Source organism: Cimex lectularius, unplaced genomic scaffold (assembly GCF_000648675.2).
Source record: "Cimex lectularius strain Harlan isolate CLEC.00 unplaced genomic scaffold, Clec_2.1 scaffold115, whole genome shotgun sequence".
Taxonomy (NCBI): Eukaryota; Metazoa; Arthropoda; class Insecta; order Hemiptera; family Cimicidae; genus Cimex; species Cimex lectularius.
In genome coordinates this window covers 522,101-544,179 of record NW_019392707.1, presented here as the reverse complement: position 1 = coordinate 544,179, position 22,079 = coordinate 522,101, and the positions used below count along the sequence as shown (strand labels likewise).

Sequence of the window (22,079 nt, the reverse complement as noted above, 5' to 3'; positions counted from 1 at the left end):
ATTGCTACCCTTCTGTTTAAGAGGTCGGATTAAAAAAATGTATTCTGGCATGTATGTCAGTCACAGATTTTAGGTACTAATGTCTAAGGATAATGCTCAAAATTAACAAAAATATTTATTATTGACTTTTGTTTTGAGCAAAAAGTGCTTGGTGCTTTAAACTGAAAAATAGAATATTTTTTTCTTTGGATTTATCATTGAGTCCACAAGGCGATGCTATCAAAATAACCGGCTAATAAACTCCCAAAGTGCATGCTTTATAATTTTGTGTTTTTTCTAGTTGGTTTGTTTGTTTTAATTTAAGCCACGTTTGTACCAATAAATAATTGTTAATTACTTTATATATGAAGGGAAGAAACTGCCTTTCAACATGTTCAGAGCTTATATAAACATTTCCAAAAATTGTACTTTGTAAGTCAAATAATGTTGTACGTTAGAAATATGAAGTAGTTTTATTAATTTTTGCTTGTCTGTTTAGCTATTATAAACATTTTCTGTCACCTGTCGAAGTAACGATAAAACGTGACACACAGAATGTCACAAAAAAGCTCAAAGGCTGGGTCTTCAAAAGACCCACAGATATCAAAGTTCCGGTGATTAAATCATGTACGCTCTTGGGTATTGGATGCAGCATGAAACTGCTGTTGTTTAGGAATGTAGCATATTGTGAAAGTCGTGCAAATCCTGTAATTTATAAGGAAGAAGATACTTATCTCAATTGGAAGACAATCGCAAGATTACTCCTGGAAGATCTGCTAAACATACTGATAGCCATTTCAGTAAGTACAGATTTAGAATAATGAAGCCGGAATTATTTATATTTGTGTCCATTTGACATTGTAATGTATGCACCAAAGTATGTAACAAACAATCCAAGAACCTTCTAGCAAATTTTGGAAGGAAAGAAACAAAGGAAGTAAGAAAACACTTCAAATCTTGACAGGATTCTTAACAGGATACTGCAGACTGAATGGGCATGTAAAGAAGATTGCTACAACCCAACACAGCACTTGCGGATTCTGCAAGAGAACCACCACATCTAGACTAGCAGACCACATTTGCCAGCAGGATGAAGTGTTTTGTGATGTACAGCATAACAGTAGAAGAAATTCAACCACTGAACTGGGCCTACTAATCAAGTTTCTTTATGAACTAGGACCAGCGTGCTCTAGATAAATAACAGGGGATACAATAGCTCTGAAATGGCACAGTATATTGCACACCCTGAACATTACATCTACATCTATATGTACAAAGTATACAACAGTTTGGGTGTACAGTTTCTTCCTCCTCATTGCGTAACCTACAAATGGGGTCATCATTGAGTATACACATGTTATGTAGATGTATTCTCAGACGCCAGTGACCGGTATATAGTCCTCTTTCCTTAATCACTTGTTTCCTCTTCAAAGAAGAAAAATGGGTACCAGGAAAATAAAGGATGTCACTAACGATGCAACTAACAAAGAAATAATAAAAGCTAGGAACCACCTCTTTGATGTGATCTGAACAATGTACACTTCAATAGTGATATACAATTGCCAGAAAGCAGTATAAAGAAAATGGTAAGTAACCAAAAGAACAACGCATACATTGAACCCAACTTAAATACAGCTTGCTGGAATATTGTAAAAAAAGGAAACAAATAAACCAAGTTTAGATGAGGAAAATAGTATAGAACAGATACTCCCAATAATTACTTTGTAAAAATGACCCACGCATTGTTAAAACATATCCTAAGCTGTGAAAGATAGTTAAGATTCACTATCTTTCGTGGTCCACTTGGCCAATTAATACAATTCAAATAATTAAGGTTTTGGTTGAGATAAAAAATGGCAAAAAGGAGGGAAAATTCGAAGGTGGGGTTGAGATGGGAAGTTAGTGCCCGAGTGGATCGAAGTCACGATAGCTCAAGTGGTAGAGCAGTGGCGTATCAAGCCGAAGGTGATGCATTCGAATCCCGCTCGTGACGCTGACTTTTTTATCTCAACCTAAAACCTTAATTAATTGAATTGTTCAGATTATTTAATCATGGCACTAATAGTAACAGGTAGTATTTTTCTTTCACCAGTCACATAGGTGAAGTACTGGAGATTATAAGCTCAACAAAACCATCTAATGCAACGGAACTTTATGGAATTTTGGCAACCCTCTTAAAGGAAATAGGTGAAATGGACAGCAAACCAATTTTCCATCTAATTAATCTGGATTTTTGCCAAGGCAAATTCTCAGAAAGTTTAAAAGTGTACAGACACACAATTTTTTAAAAAAATAGGATAGAAATAACGTCGTTTTTTCCCAACAGCAATAACACACAAGAACAGTTTTGTCCGAAATTTTTGAAATAGCTTTCTAGAATAGGTTGTGGGCTTACTTAGTGAAGAATAAAGTGTTGTCTCCCTCTCAATATTAATATCAGAAAGGTGTTGATAAGTGATTTGTTAAAAAAATAATATATCAAGGCTTTGAAGATAAAAAACCTGCTAATATGATCTTATTTGATCTAATCAAAGACTTTGACACAATTATCATGAAATATTACTAAGGAAATTAGAACATCTTGGAATGAGAGGAAATGTGTTAAGCTTTGCTCAAGCTTTAAAAAGGTTGGACGCAAGTGACATCAAATAATACAAAATCCAGTCAGAGATGTGGTGTTCCCTAAGGATCAATACTTGGGTTATTTTTTTAAATTCTATATATTAATGTTATTTACCATTTTATAAAGGAAATGTGCAGTAATTTAGTAATATTTCAATTGGCTGATGTCTCAAGCCTTTTGAGTAACTCGGAAACGTCCTATTTTAAAAATACACTGATGGACAAAATTAACGCACCACCCTTAAGTTTTTATGTATTTAGGTTTATTCATATTTTAGATACCAAAAATAGGTTGGGTTGTAAAAACAAGACATTTAAAAAGAAAATGTTTATTACCTACATCTAAAAAAAATTTTTTAAAATTGAGTAATGGAGAAAAAAATCAGAAAATACCAAAACAAATAGAAATGTAAAAAAAAATTGTTGCCCCCTTTAATACATTTCCACCTTTGCACAAATCACGTCCATTAAACACCTTTGCATTCCTTGGAAAAGATTTCTGATAAAATCCTGAGGAATTCTTTCCCATACATCAAGAACTGCCGTTTCCAACTCTTCTAGTGGGTTATGACCTGGATTTCACCATCACACTCTGCTTGAGTAGGTCTCAAATGTGTTTGATTGATCTGGCCACAGCACTCGATTCCAACCTTAATCAAGTCACCCACAATACATGTTCTATGGAGCCTGGTATTATCCTGCATTGGCAAGAATCACACACTGATGTGGGAGAACAAAGGGACATGTTGTTTCATTATGTCTTTGTAAGTACTTCTGTTAAGTTAGAGCACAGCCACTTCAGTGCGGGCGTCCAAGGAAATACCACCCCAGAACACCAATCACCCACCGTGGAATGCCACCTGAGGGATCATAAAATGTGGGGTGTACTTTTCTTCTGCATGTCACCATATGAAATTATGCCCATTTGAAGATTTGAGGCCAATTCTCACCTCATCTGTAAAGAGAACTCTTCCTCAATCTTCCAATGCCTGGCCATTTTCTGAGCTGTAGTAAGAAGAGGTCCACGAGCCGGGTGCCGGGCCCTGAGGTTATTTTGGTTGGGCCTTCTTACAGTTTTAGAAGGAAATTTAAACATTTTGAACTTGTCTCATCAGATTTCTTATCTCATATCCAGTAATACTGCAGTTTTGTAGAACTTGATAATCTATCATCTCTCTCGTCTATATACCTAGGTCGACCCTGTCCTGTCCTTCTAGTGTGAAAGATTAATCTGTATAAAAGTAAATAAAGGAAGTAAACAAAGCTTTACTGTATTTTGACTATGATAGGTCCAATTACCTGTAACTAATGTGAATGATAATGGATTTAATTTTAAACTAAATAAATTGAGTGGTGTGTTAAATTTTTCTGTTAGAGAGTGTTATGATTATTTATATATCTATGAAAATCTATTGGTTTTGGATGCACAAAAAAATTAGTTAAGTGGTTTTGCAGTAACAAAATCAGGTAATACAACCGTACATTTCCTTGGATTTACACTTGACAGTTCTTTGAAATGGCATGAACAAATTTATATTTTATGTAAAAAAACTATCAAAAGTTTGTTATGTTCTCTATAAATTGGGAGACATTATTGACATCAATGCACTAAGGAAAGTTTATATAAGTTTATTTCTGGGAATCTTAATGTATGGTGTATCGGTATGGACAAAAGGATCGTATGCAGAAAAAGTGTTTATAATACAAAACAGAGCATTGAGGAGCATTAGTCACAAGCAAAAAAAGAGATCATTACAAACCTTTGTTCAAGAAACTGGGTGTAATGACTATCCCAGCTCTGTATTTGTACGTTAAAAAGCGTTAAGCAAAACATAAAGTCTTCCAAAGGTTGCAGAGGTCACAGACAAGGATGCAAGACAGCACTGACCTACTAGTGGCCTTATGTAAAAAAAAAAAAGGTATCAAACAGTCCTTACATTAGAAGACTAAAAATGTATAATAAACTTGACAAGGTGGTTAAAACATGGCAAAGAAAAAGTTCATACAAATTTTAAAAGAGCTGTTAGTTTACAACCTCTGTACACAATTGCCGAGTATGAAAAGATTGAGTTTTTAAAGTATGTAATATAAGATATTTTTTGTTATTAAGTGTTTCCATCATAAGTGTTTGATTTTTTTATGCTGTTCTTGTAAAGAATGTTATATGTTGTATTGTTATATTTTAAATATGATTGTATAGACAATTTGTTAAATATGTTGGAAGGTAATTGAGGCAAACACCTACTCTAAGCCTTGTGATCTGTATAACAAATGTTATGTCACATAAAACCATCTATCTATCTAATAAATACATTCACTCTCAACACATACTAGGTGGTCACAAAAATATCAATATTATATACATACAATAAAATGACCCTTCCTCCGAGAATCGGAACAAGGAATCCAAAAACTCACCGCTGCGTTCAACCACAATTCTCAAATTGGCAGGCTCTCTATATGGAGCCAAAGAATGACACCTTTCAAGCATATGTTAGAATATATTTTCATTTGAAGTATGCTTAATGGTTTAATATATGTTCTTTTATCATTACCATCTTAGATTTAATTTAAGAATAAATCGAGCTAGAAATTTTCTGTATTTTTACCTGGCAAATATACAGATAGTAAAAAACAAACAAAACACAAGTTAAAATAATGTAAATGCCACTATAAATGTCTTACTTTTGTCATAATTACTGTTTAAAAGAGAAGGAAACAGTAAAAAGTATTCAATTTCTTTTTTAGGCTGCTTTAGCTGTTGCATTTCTCAATGTACAGATTCCATTGCGCCTTGGCGATGTAATAAACGTTATAGCTGAATTAATAAAACAAAATGATAAAAACTTTTCATTAGCCCAAAATTTAAAGGTTCCGATGTTCAAACTTGTCATACTGTATATATTACAGGTAAATCTCATTTTTTGACACAAAGACCTTACCAACGCTTTCTAAATAAAGTTCTTTTTAGGCGTTCGGAACATTTGTGTATATTTCAGTTCTATCTAGCGTAGGAGAAGTCTTAGCTGCAAAAATGAAGTTCAAACTTTATAGCTCACTCATAAAACAGGATGTTGCTTTCTTTGACACCATCCGTAGTGGAGTAATTATAGATTGGTAAGAGTTTGCATAAATTTAGTTTTAACTAAGAAACATACTTTCTTTTATTGTATTGCGTGTGTGCATGTTTTTTTCAGTTTTCAGAAAAAAAAATCAAACTTTAAAAATATAAATGTATTTTATTTTTAATCCATAATTAACTTCATTTTCTATGACACCGTGTATGTTCTGGTAGAAGAAATAACCCCTTTTTGTAAAAGTCTGACTTAGATGAGAAGAAATCTGTAAATCTGATTTTCAGAGCATTTTCATTCAAAAATTCCCCTACCTTTTAAGTGGTTGTCAAGGAAGAAGAGCAAATAAAAATCAGGAGGGGCGAGGTCTGGAGAGTATTACAGGGTGGTTGCTAGCCTAGCGCAGGTGGCTGGATTTTCCTTCAACACTGCCCCTATACCTCTGCCATAAGGGTTTGGTTGCATGATAACATTTACTAATAAATTATTCCTTGAATATCCCATTAAATATAGACAATAGAACTTTAAGAAGGTGCAATCCTGTTCTTTATGTTGACAGTGGCATTTTATTTTTATTATAAACAGTTCTTCGCTGTTTAACACTTTTGTAAAGGACTCACTTCTCATCCGCCAAATAAGTTAATTTCTCCTCATCCTCCAATGCCAATATTAAGTTGTTGCTTTTAAGCTCCCATTCCACAACTAGACTTGTCTTTTGATTTGTCTTTCTCCATTACGAAAATGTTGGAACCATAGTTGACTCACATGTTCAGTTACTACATTATTACTGTAAATTCCACAAAAATTTTGATAGGTATTCGCTGCTGATGCCTGAATCGAACTTGTCTAGTAAGCAATGCCTCAAATGAATTTTATCTGCTTCCATCTCATACGCATCCCAGTTTATTGTAGACTGACTTTTGGGATCAGTTATCCCTTTCTTAACAATCTTTTTCAATAGGGCTTTTCCCACCACAGAGCTAATGCGGCAAGCAGGTAATAAATTCATCTTTGTATGGGTGAAGTTTTAAATTTTAAAAAACCGAAGAAAAAAAAAACTGCACACACCCACCATGCACACAAGTGGGTTTTACAATACTATTTTTTAAAAAAATTCTCAAGAAAATTTCAAAGAACGTTATTGAAACCCAGAGCGACAAATCCAGCAATGGTTCAGTACTCCGTCTGTACAGTGCTATATTGTATGGTACGATATTAATTGACATCAAATCTTAAATAATTGGGTCCAAAACTAAAGTAATTGGTATTAGAGGCAAACACCTCTAAAATTTATCAAAACAGTGATTTGAACAATTTTTTTATCATCTGCATTATTTTATTTATCATCTATTTTATTATCTAGGTACAACTAAAATAACAGTCCTTCTACTATAATAATCTTGATTTTCTAGCTTGACAAGTGATGTCCAAGAATTCAAAAGCGCATTTAAACTCTGCATCTCTCAAGGTCTAAGAAGCATCACTCAGGTATACCTTTAAATACTACTTTATTACTTGCAATCCACTAATGTACAGTTAATATACAATAGATTGCTGGGTGCATTGTTTCGCTATATATAATATCGCCAAAGATGACATTGGCAATAGTCGGAGTTGTTCCTGTTATAATTAGCGTTGGCACTGCATGTGGGAGTCTTCTTCGCTCTATGTCAAAGAAAGCTCAGAAAGAGGTTGCTGTAAAAAACTTATTACTAATTGTTTCAATTTTTCTAACAATTATTTAATTGTTTAATTGTTTGTACTTAGGCGATGAAAGTAGCATCAATGTTTGAAGAAACATTGACTACAATCCGTACAATTAAAGCATTTGCAAATGAAGAATTTGAATGTAGGAAACTTAAAGTACTTCTCACTGAGATCAGTCATTTAAACTCTCTTCTAGGTTATGGCATTGGATTATTTCAGGTAATCATGTGAATTTTTATTTTTCATTTCATTGTTTTATATAATAATTAATTTTTTTATTTTGAACAGACTGAAACTTCAAAAATTTGTTGATGTTTATTTGTTTACTTGGATATGTAATAATTAAATGTTAAGTTTTAAAATAACAATAGGTAAAAAATATAAATGAACATACGATTAATAATACTTATTTTAATTTATTGAAGTCTTGAGGAAGGGAGAAAAATGAGGTAGTTTAGAAAAACACCTTTTTCATTATTTTTTGCCGATATTTCGACCTTTATTCGGGTCATCTTCAGGGCCTGGGTAAATTATAAAACATATGTTGATTGGAAAAAATGCAATTTAAGATGTAAATATAAATTTTGAACCAAGTATTTCATACTAATATAAGTGTGGTGCTGTTCTTATAGCATTATATTGTTCATATTTCTACTCAAGAGGAATAATACTTAGTTTTTATTATAAATTATTGAGTAGATCAGTAGTAATAAAGAAATTTATTGTCGAGTTCACAAAGCACTTAAGTTAGTAATGTAATCACCAGAAGCTCGCCAATAAAACCACTTTCTTCTTTCATTCCCTTTTTACTTAATTTACTTATTAATGAAAAGTCTCTTCATCTAAGTCGAAACAATATCAAAATTATGCACACAAGATAAAGCATGTAAAGAAAATCATGTTCAAATACACTAGATAAAGTGCAATTTTTCTGATAAATAACAACTGCATTTGCTACTCTACAACAGAAAAAAAGTAGGACAAGACAGCTAAGGCCGGCAGAGACGTCCCAACCTCTGGACATAACCACCATGGACCACAATGAAAGCTGCACACTTTGTTTTTAAATCAGTCATTTCGAAGGACATAACAACTCTGGGCTTGTTAATTAGCTACAGAACTCTCACTTATGCAATGTAGGCAGACTGGCAGACAATCATTCATGTAGCAAAAAAGTCCACATTGAGAGCCTTTATGCGGCACACATCCTTTGATGATCGCCAAAAAACCGACTAGGTGGAAAAGTGTGTGGATTCAACCCATAAACTGGTTAAATTCTTGCATATATTTCCACAGTCACAGAAATTTCCATGCACAGAAATTTAATTTGTGTGTCATATTCAGTGTAAATTTTTATAGGTGTGGACCCAGCTTTATGCTAAACATGCAACAAAAAAGTAATTAAAAAGAAAGCAACAGCATTGGTGAGCCAGATCGGCAGAGAAGCTCATAAGTATCTAAAGCAGGGCTTCCTAAACTTTTTAGCCGCCAAACTCCTTTCACAGAACAAAATCCAGGGCAGACCCCTCTCATTCAAGTATTTAAATTTAGATATTTATTTTATGTAGTAAATTTAAGTTTTATAAATTATGGTGTCCATTCCTAAGTGAGTGATGAAGAAGAATATCACTATGAAAACAAAAATTAGATTGACGTACTCAACTTTATTTAATTTAATAGAAAATGTTCAGCATCTAAACAGCTTCAGTATGTAGTTTTTGTGGCTGTATAGGTAAAAAATCGGGATTCACGTAGGTATGATATGGCAAATGGAAGAAGAACATGTTTTGATTTTTCAACGTGCGAGTAAATTTCAAGGTAGATTTCAATGTGAAATCAAAAATAATGTCTATCAAACATTCGTATTCACTTGAAGATAGACTTGCTGGCTTTGTCGAATTTGAAAATGGTTTGACCACCCATTCATGGTCTTGCAGCATTATATCTCGATCAGTTGGGAAGTAGTGCTCAAAGGACATTTCCCAATTTTGAAGGTGTTCACATATTTTGCAAGCTCCAGTTTATTTTCTTTGTCTGTCTGTCGTATTTATCAGATATTTTCAAGAAATTGTAAAAATGAGAAGGATTCCTCTTCCTTCTCTTTTCTACATTTTCTTGAAAATATCTGATAAATACGACAGTATACTTTGCCATTTCTCATCATCAAAAGTGGCCAATTTGACATTGCGGTCCATCAACAAAGATTCAACTTCAGAACATAATTCCTGTAACCATGAAAGTGTTTTTCCACAGGACAGCCACCTCACTTCTCTATGGAGAAGCAGAGAATGACGAAGACTTCTCACATTGTCACATAGTTGTGAAAAATCTTGACTTCAATGGCCATGACTTGATATAATTAATAATTTGAACAGACTCATCCAAAACATTTTTTAAAGAGGCTGGCAATTGTTTCATAGCTAAAGCATGGCTGTGGAAAATACAATGACTGCTGCTGAAATCCTTTGATTAATCTTTTATTTTAGTAATCATTCTGATCATTTGGCCAGCCATAGCTTTTGCACCATCAGTGCATACCTCAATGAAATTAGACCATGCAATTTTGTTAGTTGTAAAAATATCGTCCAACAAATGGAATATTTCGGCATCTGTTGTATTGGCAGGAAGTGATTTGCACAAGAGAAGATCCTCCTCGAAATATCCCGAGTATTTATAATGGACAAAAGCCAATAAAGCCAACCTCGCTAAGTCAGTTGATTCGTTATTTTGGATAGAAAATAAATTGTGTTGGAAGCGAGAGACCAGCAATTCTTTCACATTATTTGATGAATCAAGTATCCATCTTTACGGTATTGTTTGAAATGGTACAGAACATATAAGTGTTCCTGCTTTTTCATCAAGCATGCAAGATACAATATCATTAACACAACTTTTATGAGGGTTTCAGCGATGGTATTAATTTGCCCTTCCTGTGCTACTTGATAACTTATCAAGTAAGACACTTTTAGTGAGTTTTCGTTAAAGTTTTGTATGAGTTTTAATGAAGGTTTGTGAAGCAGCCGGTTCAGTGTGCTTCCTGATGAAAAAATCAGTGTTTCTCCTGGAGTTCTGGGTATGTACTCTAAAATGACAACGCTTTTTAGATAGACAAGTTCCACTGGCGTCTAACTTACCTTAGTTATTTTGCTTGTGTGTGCCAACATAAATATAGAATGAATAAGTAAAAACAAAAAACTTTCGATTTCAATAGTCATTGTTATTAGTTTTTTAATTGTATTCATTCATTCTACTTTTATTTTTGTAATTATTAATTTTTCTTGGAGTTCGCTGTGGACCCTTTAGGATAGGCTCAATCTAAAGCATTGTCCTGTTCCTATGTTTAAAGGATATTGTTTTATTGTATTCAGCACTCATAGTTTTGTTTACCTAACGTTTGTTGAGAGTGGATGTATTTATTGGTGTGAATGTGTAGTATTGTAGCTGATGGAGGAATATGAAATACCCTAATTGAGTGAATGGTTTGTATTTAATAGAAAAGAATCTGTTTAAGGGTGAGTAGGTTTGAACTTAGGAACTGATTATGTTGGGGGAAATGACCTAGCTGTTGATTGCCCCTGAGCCCAACTTGGATGGACGAGACCGAAGTCTGGCCCAGGACTGCCAACACCCAAGGTGGATATCTCGTGGTCTGCTGGTATTGTAAATTATGTAAAAGTGTAAATTGCTGACGGCAGTGTATGTATATACACGCATGTGCTGATTTGAGCTTATATAAATGAGAGCAAAAAGTGGCCTGATGAATCAGGGCATAATTTGGTTTTTGGTTTATCTCTGACTCGTTGTGGGTTTAATTCCCAGTATATTAAAATTTTCTAAACCATTAAACAGACATTTACCTCTCAATTGTACTTGAATTGTTTTTATTGAACCAGATGTATTTCAAAAAGTTTCCACATACATAAATTGTGGTTAACTTCTCAAAATATTGACATGAACACTTGTTATAATAATTATTATTTATTTTAATTTATTTAACTATGTTATTTTATTATTTTTTTCAGGGGGCTACAAATTTATTTTTGAATGGCTTGGTGTTAGGTACCCTTTGCTTTGGTGGCCACCTGATGCTACAGCAAAACTTAACTCCAGGAAATCTAATGTCTTTTCTAGTCGCTACGCAGACCATTCAAAAATCATTTTCACAAATTTCATTGCTATTCGGGCATATCGTAAAAGGAAAGGAGGCTGGAGAAAGAGTGTTTAAAGTAAGTTTTATTAAATATGTAATAAAAAAATTAATTAATTTCAAATGACTGAAAAACATAATGTTGCCAGTAATGTTTAAACATTGGGATTTCTAGAATAATTTGAGGGGTATGGCAGTTTACTTTTTGGAAAAGATATTCTGCTCACAGAAGTTAACTTCTGTGAGTAGAACTATTGTTTCCAAAAAAAAAAAAAAAATGGGATTTCTTTTTGATGTCTGTGGTGCAACAGACTGGTAATTTGGTCAACTTGGTCTGCATACAACATTTATGTTTATTAATGAATTAAACCAAAAGATTGACAATTATACTCCCAATGGTGTTTTACAATAAATCTATGTATATGAACCATGGTTTGTTTGTGCAATCAAATGGATACAAAATAATCAAACTAATGTACATTTTAAATGACTATGTGGATTATCAACTAGTGGTGTATTCTTCTCTTTAATCCTGACCATACACCAGATCCACATCTTACATTACATTTTAAACAAACAACTAAACAACAAAACATAACATGAATTACTAACTCATCTTATTAATCCATATTATAACATTAAAATTTTTGGTTTTAGTTTTGCAACATAGTTCCAACTATTCCTTGTAAAGGAGGGATTAAGATTAATTACTATTCTTTAAATCCAACTGTTGAGTTTAAAGATGTTACTTTTTCTTACCCAACAAGAGAAAAGCAGGTAAATTTCATTGTTATTTCACTTTTGTTCTACATTAGTAACTACAAATTGAAATTTTATAACAAATTGTTTGGGATCAAAATGTAATTTTTTAACATTTCATTTGGGCTTGTCTGCTTCTAGAACCTGTGTCAAGTTATCTCATTTGGGCTTGTACACTCCTAGGCCTGTGGCGAGTTATCTCGTCCTCGTGGTTTTTGTCTTTTAGGAGCCCTAGCATCTGCTGGGCCGAGGTTGTATTGTATGGAGACCTCCTGTCGTGAATGTACTGTCAAATTTTGAACGGAATCAATGCAACATAAAAAGAAGTAAAAGCGGTTCAAAGCAAACTCTTTAAAATACAATGCATACTACAAAATAAATCTGGCTGTGTGTCACGCCAAGTCTTTTATACATGGCATATAAAAAATATAATTTATTTAGTTTATTTTTAACAACTATATTTAAATTTATATTGCATAAAAATGATAATTTATAGTATTATATGTACAGTGAATTTGCTGTTTTGGCAATTAATTTTCTGGACTGCTTAATTTATCTAAAGAAATTAATCCTTTTTTATATTCATTTTATAAGTTTTGTGGTGAAAATGTGTATTTTCTTTTACAATTAATCTTTATTTTTAGGTTATCTTAAACCGATTAAACTTGTATATACCTGCAGGTAAGACTGTGGCTGTCGTAGGAACATCTGGAAATGGAAAATCCACAATTGCTGCATTACTCGAAAGGTGTTTAAATTGTTGTCTTAATTAGTTATTACAATACTAATATTTAATTTAACCAGTTAACTTAGCCATTTACAAACATTATATCAATAATTATATTAATGCAAATTTTTACGATTTTTTAGTTAAATTGTGAGATATTTTGCGATGAACCTGCTGTTTGGATATCTCTGATCATCCTTCTTAATCTTTAATCTGTCAGAGGTATTTTGCCATTATTATTGGTGCATTTGTGAACATCAAACCAGCATAGGCAGACAAGGATGATCAGAAATTATCAAATACATATTTTTTAGTGGTTTAATGTTGGATAATTTATTTCCTCACCTTTTTACAATTTAAAATTTTAATGAGATATCTGCTCCGAAAACATTGTAATAATAAGTTTTATGAAATACTAACCAGAAAGTGTTTACATAAGAATAATTTTGTTTTTCCTTTATGATTTGCACATTTTGTTATGTTTTAATTAGGTTTTATGATGTAAATTCTGGTCAAGTGCTCGTAGCTGGAGTCGATATCAAAAAACTCGATCCCAATTGGCTACGTGGAGAACTAATCGGAATTATAAATCAGGAGCCAGTTTTGTTTGCTACAACTATAAAAGAGAACATCAGGTATGGAAAACCTGATGCTACAGATGAGGAGGTATTATTTTAGTATAAGGAAGAAAACCGTAGTTAAAACATTCTAAAACCGACTCTATATCAGGTTTATGAAGCTGCACGACTTGCCAATGCTGATGAATTTATAAATGAGTTTCCAGATGGATTTAATACAGTGCTGGGCGAAAGAGGTGTGACTATATCAGGCGGCCAGAAGCAAAGAATAGCAATTGCTAGAGCGTTAATTAAAAATCCATCAATATTGATTTTAGATGAAGCTACAAGGTTTATCTTTTATACAATTACAAATATAATAATGTCAATGTCATTGTTTAATAATTTTTTTAATTTTAGTGCACTTGATTCTGAATCAGAAAAAATAGTGCAGTCTACACTGGAAAATGTCTGCAAAGGGAAAACAGTTTTAATCATAGCTCATCGTTTAACCACTGTACAAAATGCTGATATGATTGTCGTCTTGAAAAAAGGAAAAATTATCGAGGTACTATTTGTCACTTGTTCAATCATTATAATAGCGCCCGGATTTATATGCAATAAAAAACCTTTAATATGCAAAATTACATACACTAAAAAACCTTCAAATAGGCAACATTGTACGCACGACAAAAAATCAGCATTACATGCACTAAAAACCCTCAAATATGCAACATTATATTCATTAAAAACCGTTCAAATATGCAACATTACATGCACTAAAAACCCTCAAAATAATATGCAGCATTATATGTACTAAAAAATCCTCAAAATAATTTACAACATTATATGCACTAAAAAGCCCTCAAAACAATTTGCAACATTATATGCACTAAAGCCCTCAAAATAATTTGCAACATTATATGCACTAAAAAACCTCAACTATGCAACATTATATGCATTAAAATATGCAGCATTATGTGCACTAAAAACCTCAAATATGCAACATTATAGCGCTAAAAACCTTCAAATATGGCATATAATTTGTACCAAAAATATTAAAATACGCAGGGTGAATGTCAGATGACTACTTCACCAACTAATAATTTAGCTAGTTTTTTTCAAACCTAGACTTTTTTCTCTAGTACATGTTCATTTTAAAGGAAATTAAACAGAAAAATATAGTTGGTAAAGAATTATACAATTTAAAATATACAAAATAAGTAATTAAGCTTAGTTAAGTTCATGATCTGAATTGAAATCGACAATGATGTACATTTCAAAGTTTTACATTTTAAATTTGCAGCGTTATCACTCAAAAAATATTTGTATGTACCTCGAAAAAGACTTTTCATAGTCAGCAGAGGTGATAGAAGCATACTTGTAAGAACTTAAAAAACAGGATCATCGATTCTCAATTTCATTAATTTTCCTAAATCAGTAAATCTGGTTCTTTTATCAAGGATGTTTTTTAATTTCATTTGTAATATAATGCTGGGTATTTAACTAATTTCTGTTGTGGGTTGAAAAGAAAAATCCAGCCTTTTATTTTAGAAGCTGAAGTTCCCACTTTTGTCCTTTTTTTTAGATTTACTAGGTTAAAAATATGAAAGAGGACTGACTATTTTTGTCTTTCAAATGAGGCTCTTCTTTCCACAGCCTGACTACTTCCGAAAAATTAATTTTGCAAAAAGCTGTACCCAAAAGTTTTGGAAATGGGAGCCTCAAATAAAATTTGGAGATTATTTCAAGAGGATTCTATTGTGTCAGTTTGTTTAAGTTTCGTTCCTGGAAAGTTAACTGAAATCAGAATTTTTCCTTTCATGTTCTTAGTTGCCTAGTTTTTTTATTTATTTTTCTAAGTAATCCAAAATATTTCCTAGTTGCAATACTCTTGAAATATGCAGAATAAAATTTGAACCACTGTACCATGGAGGTATGATTTGGATAAATGTCTGATTACCATGGTCATAAGTGTCGGCAAAAAAGAATATGTAATCACCCACATACAATTCTGGGCTCTAGTTATAATAATAAACCACCCCAAGATGGAAATAAAATTGTTTTATTTTCCACTTATTAGGCTGGAACGCACATGGAACTAATGACAAAGGAAGGCATGTACTTTAAACTGATGCAATCAACCAAACAAACTGATGGAAAAAGCTTATAGTCGATCTTCCTTTGAGACAATCTATGCCAACTTTCTCAAGAAAAGGTGCAGAACATAACAAAAATAGGTAAATTACAATATTTACTTATAAATCAGCTACATTGTTGGATATGAAAGTGAAGATCGTTTTCAAACAAACGTCCTTGAGAACATGGTATTACAATAATTATTTTGTACAACATATTGTAAAAATAAATTGATACAAGGGAATTAATTTATTTTGTATTATCAATATCAGAAACACAATTTCCATTATTCAACTGAGTGTACAAATTAACAAAAAAAATGATTTATTAATATCATCAAGTGTATTATTAAAAGCTTATTATTTATAGAATTTGTATCATAGTTTTCAATATATAATCATAAAGATTATGTGGTGATTATTCTTTTTTAATTGGAAAGTTGAGTGTTTGTAATACAATACCTGCGCCTATTGTTTTTTAAGTTACCGATATTCTCTCTACTTTAGGAGCATAATTTGTGCATAGTTAAATGACCTTAAAATGGTTTTATTAAATCTCGGATACTGTGATATCCGAAGAGAAAGACATTAAACAAATTGTTTTTGTAAATAAAATTAGTTTTTACAGAATTATTTTTATATGATTATTTAACTCTCTCAGCCTGATGAGTGCTGGTGCTTTTTTTATTTTTTTTATTTATTCTATTTTTTTATTTATTTTTTATTTTTTGCTGTGATGGGTCTTTCGGAATAATGAATTCCTTAGGTCTAGTTGAGTACCTGCTAACTTTCTGTGTTCATCGTTTTTGGTATACCCACTTTTCAAGAAAGGACACTCAACCTACTTGGAAATTACAAAGGACTTTCTTTCATTAATTGCATTGGCAAACTCTTTTCTTGCCTTCCAACTAGTAGATTAAAAATTTAGTGGAAAAGGTTAAATTTCTATCAGAGAGTCAGAATGGGGTTTGTCAAGGCTATTCCGCTATACAAGCCGTTTTTACCCTCACGAGTCTCAAAACCTGAAACTTGGGAAAGTTGCGGTAAGGTCTATGCTTTTTTTTTTTTTTTTTTTTACAAAATGATGGGGTTTAAATCAAAAATTAAAAATCACTTGTTTGTAAATCTTCGTAATGCTTTTTTTTTTTTTTTTTTTTTTTTTTGACCTGAAAGCCATCGATCACAACTTACTTTTTGGTAAAGCATCATGCAGATTCATTCACACCTTGAAGCGACTGTGCACCAAGGTGACAATGTCAGTCTGCTCAGGAAACAGTCTGACTCAAAGGATGGAGGTGAGCTGCGGAGTATAGCAAACCTGTGTATCACAGGGGCAATGAGAACAACCCCTACAAATGCATTAGAAACTTTGCTAAACCTACCTCCACTGGAAATATTCATACAAGGAGAGGCTAGGAAAAGCTCACTTAGGCTCCAGAAGCAATTAAATTGGAAAGGAACTAAACAATTCGGGCATACAACCATAATCAACAAAATCAGACACCCATTATTAGAAATGGGAAATGATTATATGATCTCAGAAACAATCTTCACAACTTCCTATAAAGACTCAATGGACTATAAAGGAGAGGAAGAACACAGGAGAGCATCAGATACAATGATATGGTACACAGATGGCTCCAAAACAAACGAAGGAACTGGATCAGGCGTTTTCTGTACAAGCCCAAAAAATGAGCAATCAAACTCATTAAGGAAGTACACTTTGGTCTTTCAAGCATAAATCCATGCCATCAATGCTTGTGCCCTGGAAAATCTTAAAAGAGGTTATACTGACAAAAAATTCCTCATAAGATCAGATAGCCAAGCAGCCATTAAAGCATTAGCATGTAAAAGAATCACATCAAAATTAGTCAGTGAATGCATTCAAAACCTCCAAAACCTGGGGAAACACAACATCCTGATGATATCTTGGGTGCCGGTGCACAGAGGAATTTTGGGTAACGAGAAAGCAGACAGACTGGCCAGAGGAGGATCTGCAAGACCATACACGGGCCCCGAACCTATTCTTGGGATAACAAGAACAAATATAGAATCCTCCATCGCAGAATGGATCCAAGCAAGACAAAAGGAGAAGTGGATAAACTCTAGCGGTGCTAGACATGGTAAACTTATGATGAAACAACCCTCACCGAGACTGGCAAAAGCACTCCTGCAATTGGAGAGGGCCAAAGGAGTGGTAGGACTACCAATCGGTCACTGGCATCTGAGAAAACATCTGCACAACATGGGTATATACAGTGATGATCCCATTTGCAGATTATGTAATGAGGAGGAGGAAACAGCCACCCATATCATCTTCGAATGCGAGCAACAGCTCAATGGAGGTTTAACCTAACCTATGGAAAAAAACTTACGGAATCAAATTGCAGCAGCAACAGTCAATGACCTGATACTTCTAAGAAGAAGGATTGAGTCTATTGCACTGAACTAAGGAACTAGGAAGATGCAATAAGCCAGAAGGCTGCAAACCCTGCTTCCTAGTATCCATTTCTACTATACCATACCATAGCAAAGCTGCCCACTGAGTTCTTCTGTTCTCCTCTCCAATGACTTAGAGGAAGAGTTGCTATGTGGAGTCAAGATTGGTGGCACTAATATTAAATTGCTAATGTATGCAGATTATCTAGTGCTTTTGTCTGAAAATCTGGGGCATTTACAAATTTCAATCTACTCGAGGAATACTGGAAGAAGTGGAGACTATAAATTGGGAAAAGTCCAAAATAATGATTTTGCCGAATGGGGGCCGACGAGTGTCTGCAGAACAAGGATATTTGGTCTGGACTGTATCAATGTAGTAATGCGTACCCAATGGCTATCCTTCAAAAAGCATGTGAAGAGAAAGGCAAAAGCGACAAACTTTGCACTTAACTTAGTATGGAGCAGTGCCTTTGTAGACAGGGGCATACTTTTAAGCAGGAAGTCATACGTCATTATGCTATGGTGTGTGGGTTTGAGGTTTCAAGGAAGGAATATGAGGCTATAGGTGTACAAAATATATTGACTCAAAGGCTATTCTGTTCCGCCCAGATACATTCCCAGGTACTTATCCATTTGGAGATGGAGTCGGACACTCTTAGTATACACTAGGCCTGCATATGAATTATGTAGCGAGAATAGCTTCAATGCCTCCAACCATCTTCCCAAAAATACTGGCTATCAAGTCAATTAAGGTGGAAACTTTCTGGACAGGTACATGGGTGGATTTGGTGAGAAAGTTAGACTTTGTGACACCAAGCCGTCATATATATCAATGTGACCGGTTGCCCCCTACTTTAGATCCCCGAAGATTTCAATGTAGTGGGGCAGGTGTGTTCCGGATGAGATTGAAGCAAGGTGTCAGAAAGCAAATAGTTAAATTATTTTTACAAGTAGGTCTAAGTGGAGGCCACAACCTTGGGTGCTGTATGGGTCGGTGGAGAATACTTATTGTTTTACTTACAGTTTATTTTCTTAAGTGGTCATATTTTGGTTTTGTTTGTATAAAGATCTTTTTTATTTTAAAGATAGTTTTAATTTGATCACCCTTAATTGATATTTATACATTCATTTTATTTAATTCTCCAGCCATGGCATAATCTTGATGAGCCTGTTCTAAGGTTGCCCCAAAAAGGTAAGTTGATCTAGTAAGCAATTGTCACATCTCCATCCGTATGAATACTCTCATGGAGCCAAAGCTATCTTGAAGAGATTTACAGAAGAGAAATATAAAACTTGTTGTCAAATGGGAATGTTGCAGATTTACCATCTATGAAAGGACAATAAAATGAAAAACGAAGGAAATTTTGAAAAAATTAAGTTGAAAGTTGGGATGATGAGTTGATATCTCTGGGACTGAAAATACGATAGCACATGAGGAAGAGCGCCACGGTACTTAAATCTGGATGTTGTGGGTTTGAGTCTGACTCGAGCCACTAATTTTTATTTCAACCACACTTTGTATAAATAATAAATCAATTAATTAAAAAAGGACAATGACGGCCAAAAAATGTGCAAACTTGAAAGAGGATGCTCGAGTAGAAGATGGATATTTAATCTGAAAGCAGAGGCATTAAACTTAAGTACTAAGCCGTATGATGACGATCGAGGTAGGAGGTCCTTGTGTGCAATGTGCAACAAAGGGGAAAATGAAGATACCGCTAATTTTATATTCACTTGCCCCATTCTCGCAGGGTTTCATCGGCAAATACTTTCTTTCTAAGGTTGGAGCGATCCGGATGTTGCAAGATGGCGGCGACGGCTGGTAATGCCTGTCTAAATTATGCAGGGCTGATATACAGTTAGTATCACTAATGAATTTAATTTTTGAAAGTGGAAAAACGTTTTATTTATTTTGGTTGCTGCCAGAACTTTGGCTGACAGTTTCACCAGCCATGCCATATTAAGTTTACTTTATTATTATTATTTTAGTAAATGTACAAATGATTTATTTACAATAAATTTCTGTTTGTCTTGCCTGTCTTGTCATCGTTTTCAGTTCAGCAATGACTTTATTTTGATGCGCAGTTTGACAAGTGACATCGATCCAGATTGTAGTAAATAAGGTATGTTTTCTAAAAACAAAGTAAAGTTTTCTCATATTATTCATTTCTTGATTATACCACTTTTAAAAAAATACAAATAACTGAAAAATTATTTAGTAATAATAAATGCATGTTATTAATATTTACAATACAAAATATCTTTTTTTGTTACATACAAGTTTTACAAATACATCTGTAGGAGTGTTGACTTAAGTATACAAACCAAAATTTACAAATAAATATATAAAGTACCTAACTAAAAGTTGAATTCTTCAATTAAATTTTTTTAAAATTTATATGATTGCAGCAAGTAACAAACTAAATTTTCCCAATAGTTACCATTCAAACATTTATAAATTCTTCCCATGCCAATTTTTTCTTTTTTGAACCCCCTTTTACAGTATTGTTTTAAGAGTGGGCGCTATGAAGCAGTACTTATTTCCATTGCCCCGTATTGCATGGGGCACACTTGTGCCAATCCTGAGTTGTACCCAATGAATAATTTAGTTTTAATAAATCCCTCCTCCTCTCAATATTGTAGCCATAAAATGCCAAGTTGAACATTTAACATGGAATTTGACTGCACTACTAGTATCATATAAAGTTTAAAAAAATGAACAATCATTCCTGTCATACAGTAGGGTCATCCCGTTGGGTGTCGGGACGAGAGGTTCAACCACTTCGCAATACATTTTTCATACTACAATCCACCAAAAAACCATGGGTTCTGCTGGGACAGAGGTCTTATTTTAAAAGAAAAGGTCGCTCAATTTACTATTCCCCACAATGGACATATTGAACATGAATGTTGGTGACTGTAACAGTTTAGGTGTTGTGAAGGTAAAGGTCCCGGGTTTGAATCCAGTGACCCTGCATTTGAAGCTGACATACTTACAAAAATGCTTTTTTCAAAAACACTTGTAAAAAATGTAGTAATGTTCATTAACATGTATTTTATATATGTGCCAAAAATCATAAATCCAACATTTCAACTGATTACTTGAAAATTTAAATTTTTACAGAGCACAATAAATGTGACCTCACTCTGGCATTGTTCCATCAACACTCCTTCCTTTCCTACAAAATTATTTAAAATTTGCCTTTTTTTTGCAATTTCAATAATGTATTGTTTCTTAATTTGTGTTGTGTTTTTAACATTAATTGGAAATAAATAATTGTTGCAATGACAAATGTTTATAATTAAGTATTTAGTGATTTTGAGATATAGCAGATCCCAAGCCAAAGGTGAGATCAGGCAATATAATTTAAAAAATATGTCAGATCAGTAAATTTGTTCAATGTTAGATTCTGGTGGTTAGAAAAGAAAGTAAGTATTTTTTTAAATAGTTTAGCTAATTTTATATGAAAGCAGGTTTCTAAATTGATGTCCTCTACTTTTTAAGAAGATTTATTTAAAAAAATAAATAAAAAGCTATACAATTTAAAAAATATGTCAGATCAGTAAATTTGTTCAATGTTAGATTCTGTTGATTGTGACTGTGAGATTGACATCGTCAGTCCTTGCGACGAAGATGACAATGAACAAAGTGATGGTCAAAAGAATAAAAACATTTCAGCCTTAGACAACCCACTTGAAAATTCACCACCATCTTCACCAATGGCATTCCTTGCACATGGAGAAAATTTGCTGACTTTGTTGCGCCAGACGCCACCCATTGCAGACAGAAAATAAAAGAATACTTTGAATCTGTTGACTAAAATTGAAATAAGCAAAAATGCCATAATAAATTAAACAAAAAATTATAAATTGTATATTTTAAAACATTGAATAAACCAGTTTTGATTTACAAAATCCAATAAAATTTTC

General features: G+C 33.2%; 1 protein-coding gene across 2 annotated transcripts; it reads left to right on the top strand.

Moving 5' to 3' along the window:
• The first annotated feature begins 242 nt into the window (after window positions 1-242).
• LOC106666896 (ATP-binding cassette sub-family B member 8, mitochondrial) lies at window positions 243-16,120 on the top strand. Of its 2 annotated transcripts, XM_014394427.2 has the most exons (14): window positions 243-411; window positions 479-779; window positions 5,350-5,511; window positions 5,573-5,718; window positions 7,088-7,163; window positions 7,226-7,366; window positions 7,443-7,601; window positions 11,405-11,608; window positions 12,187-12,306; window positions 12,933-13,036; window positions 13,507-13,681; window positions 13,745-13,923; window positions 13,993-14,140; window positions 15,656-16,120. In XM_014394427.2, exons 1-14 carry the CDS (start codon window positions 371-373, stop codon window positions 15,743-15,745), a joined length of 2,046 nt encoding a protein of 681 aa, XP_014249913.1. In that variant the 5' UTR covers window positions 243-370; the 3' UTR covers window positions 15,746-16,120. The 2 variants fall into 2 exon arrangements, with proteins under 2 accessions (XP_014249913.1, XP_024082049.1); XM_024226281.1 differs by lacking the exon at window positions 243-411 and having other exon boundaries at window positions 691-1,565.
• The last annotated feature ends 5,959 nt before the right edge of the window (window positions 16,121-22,079 follow it).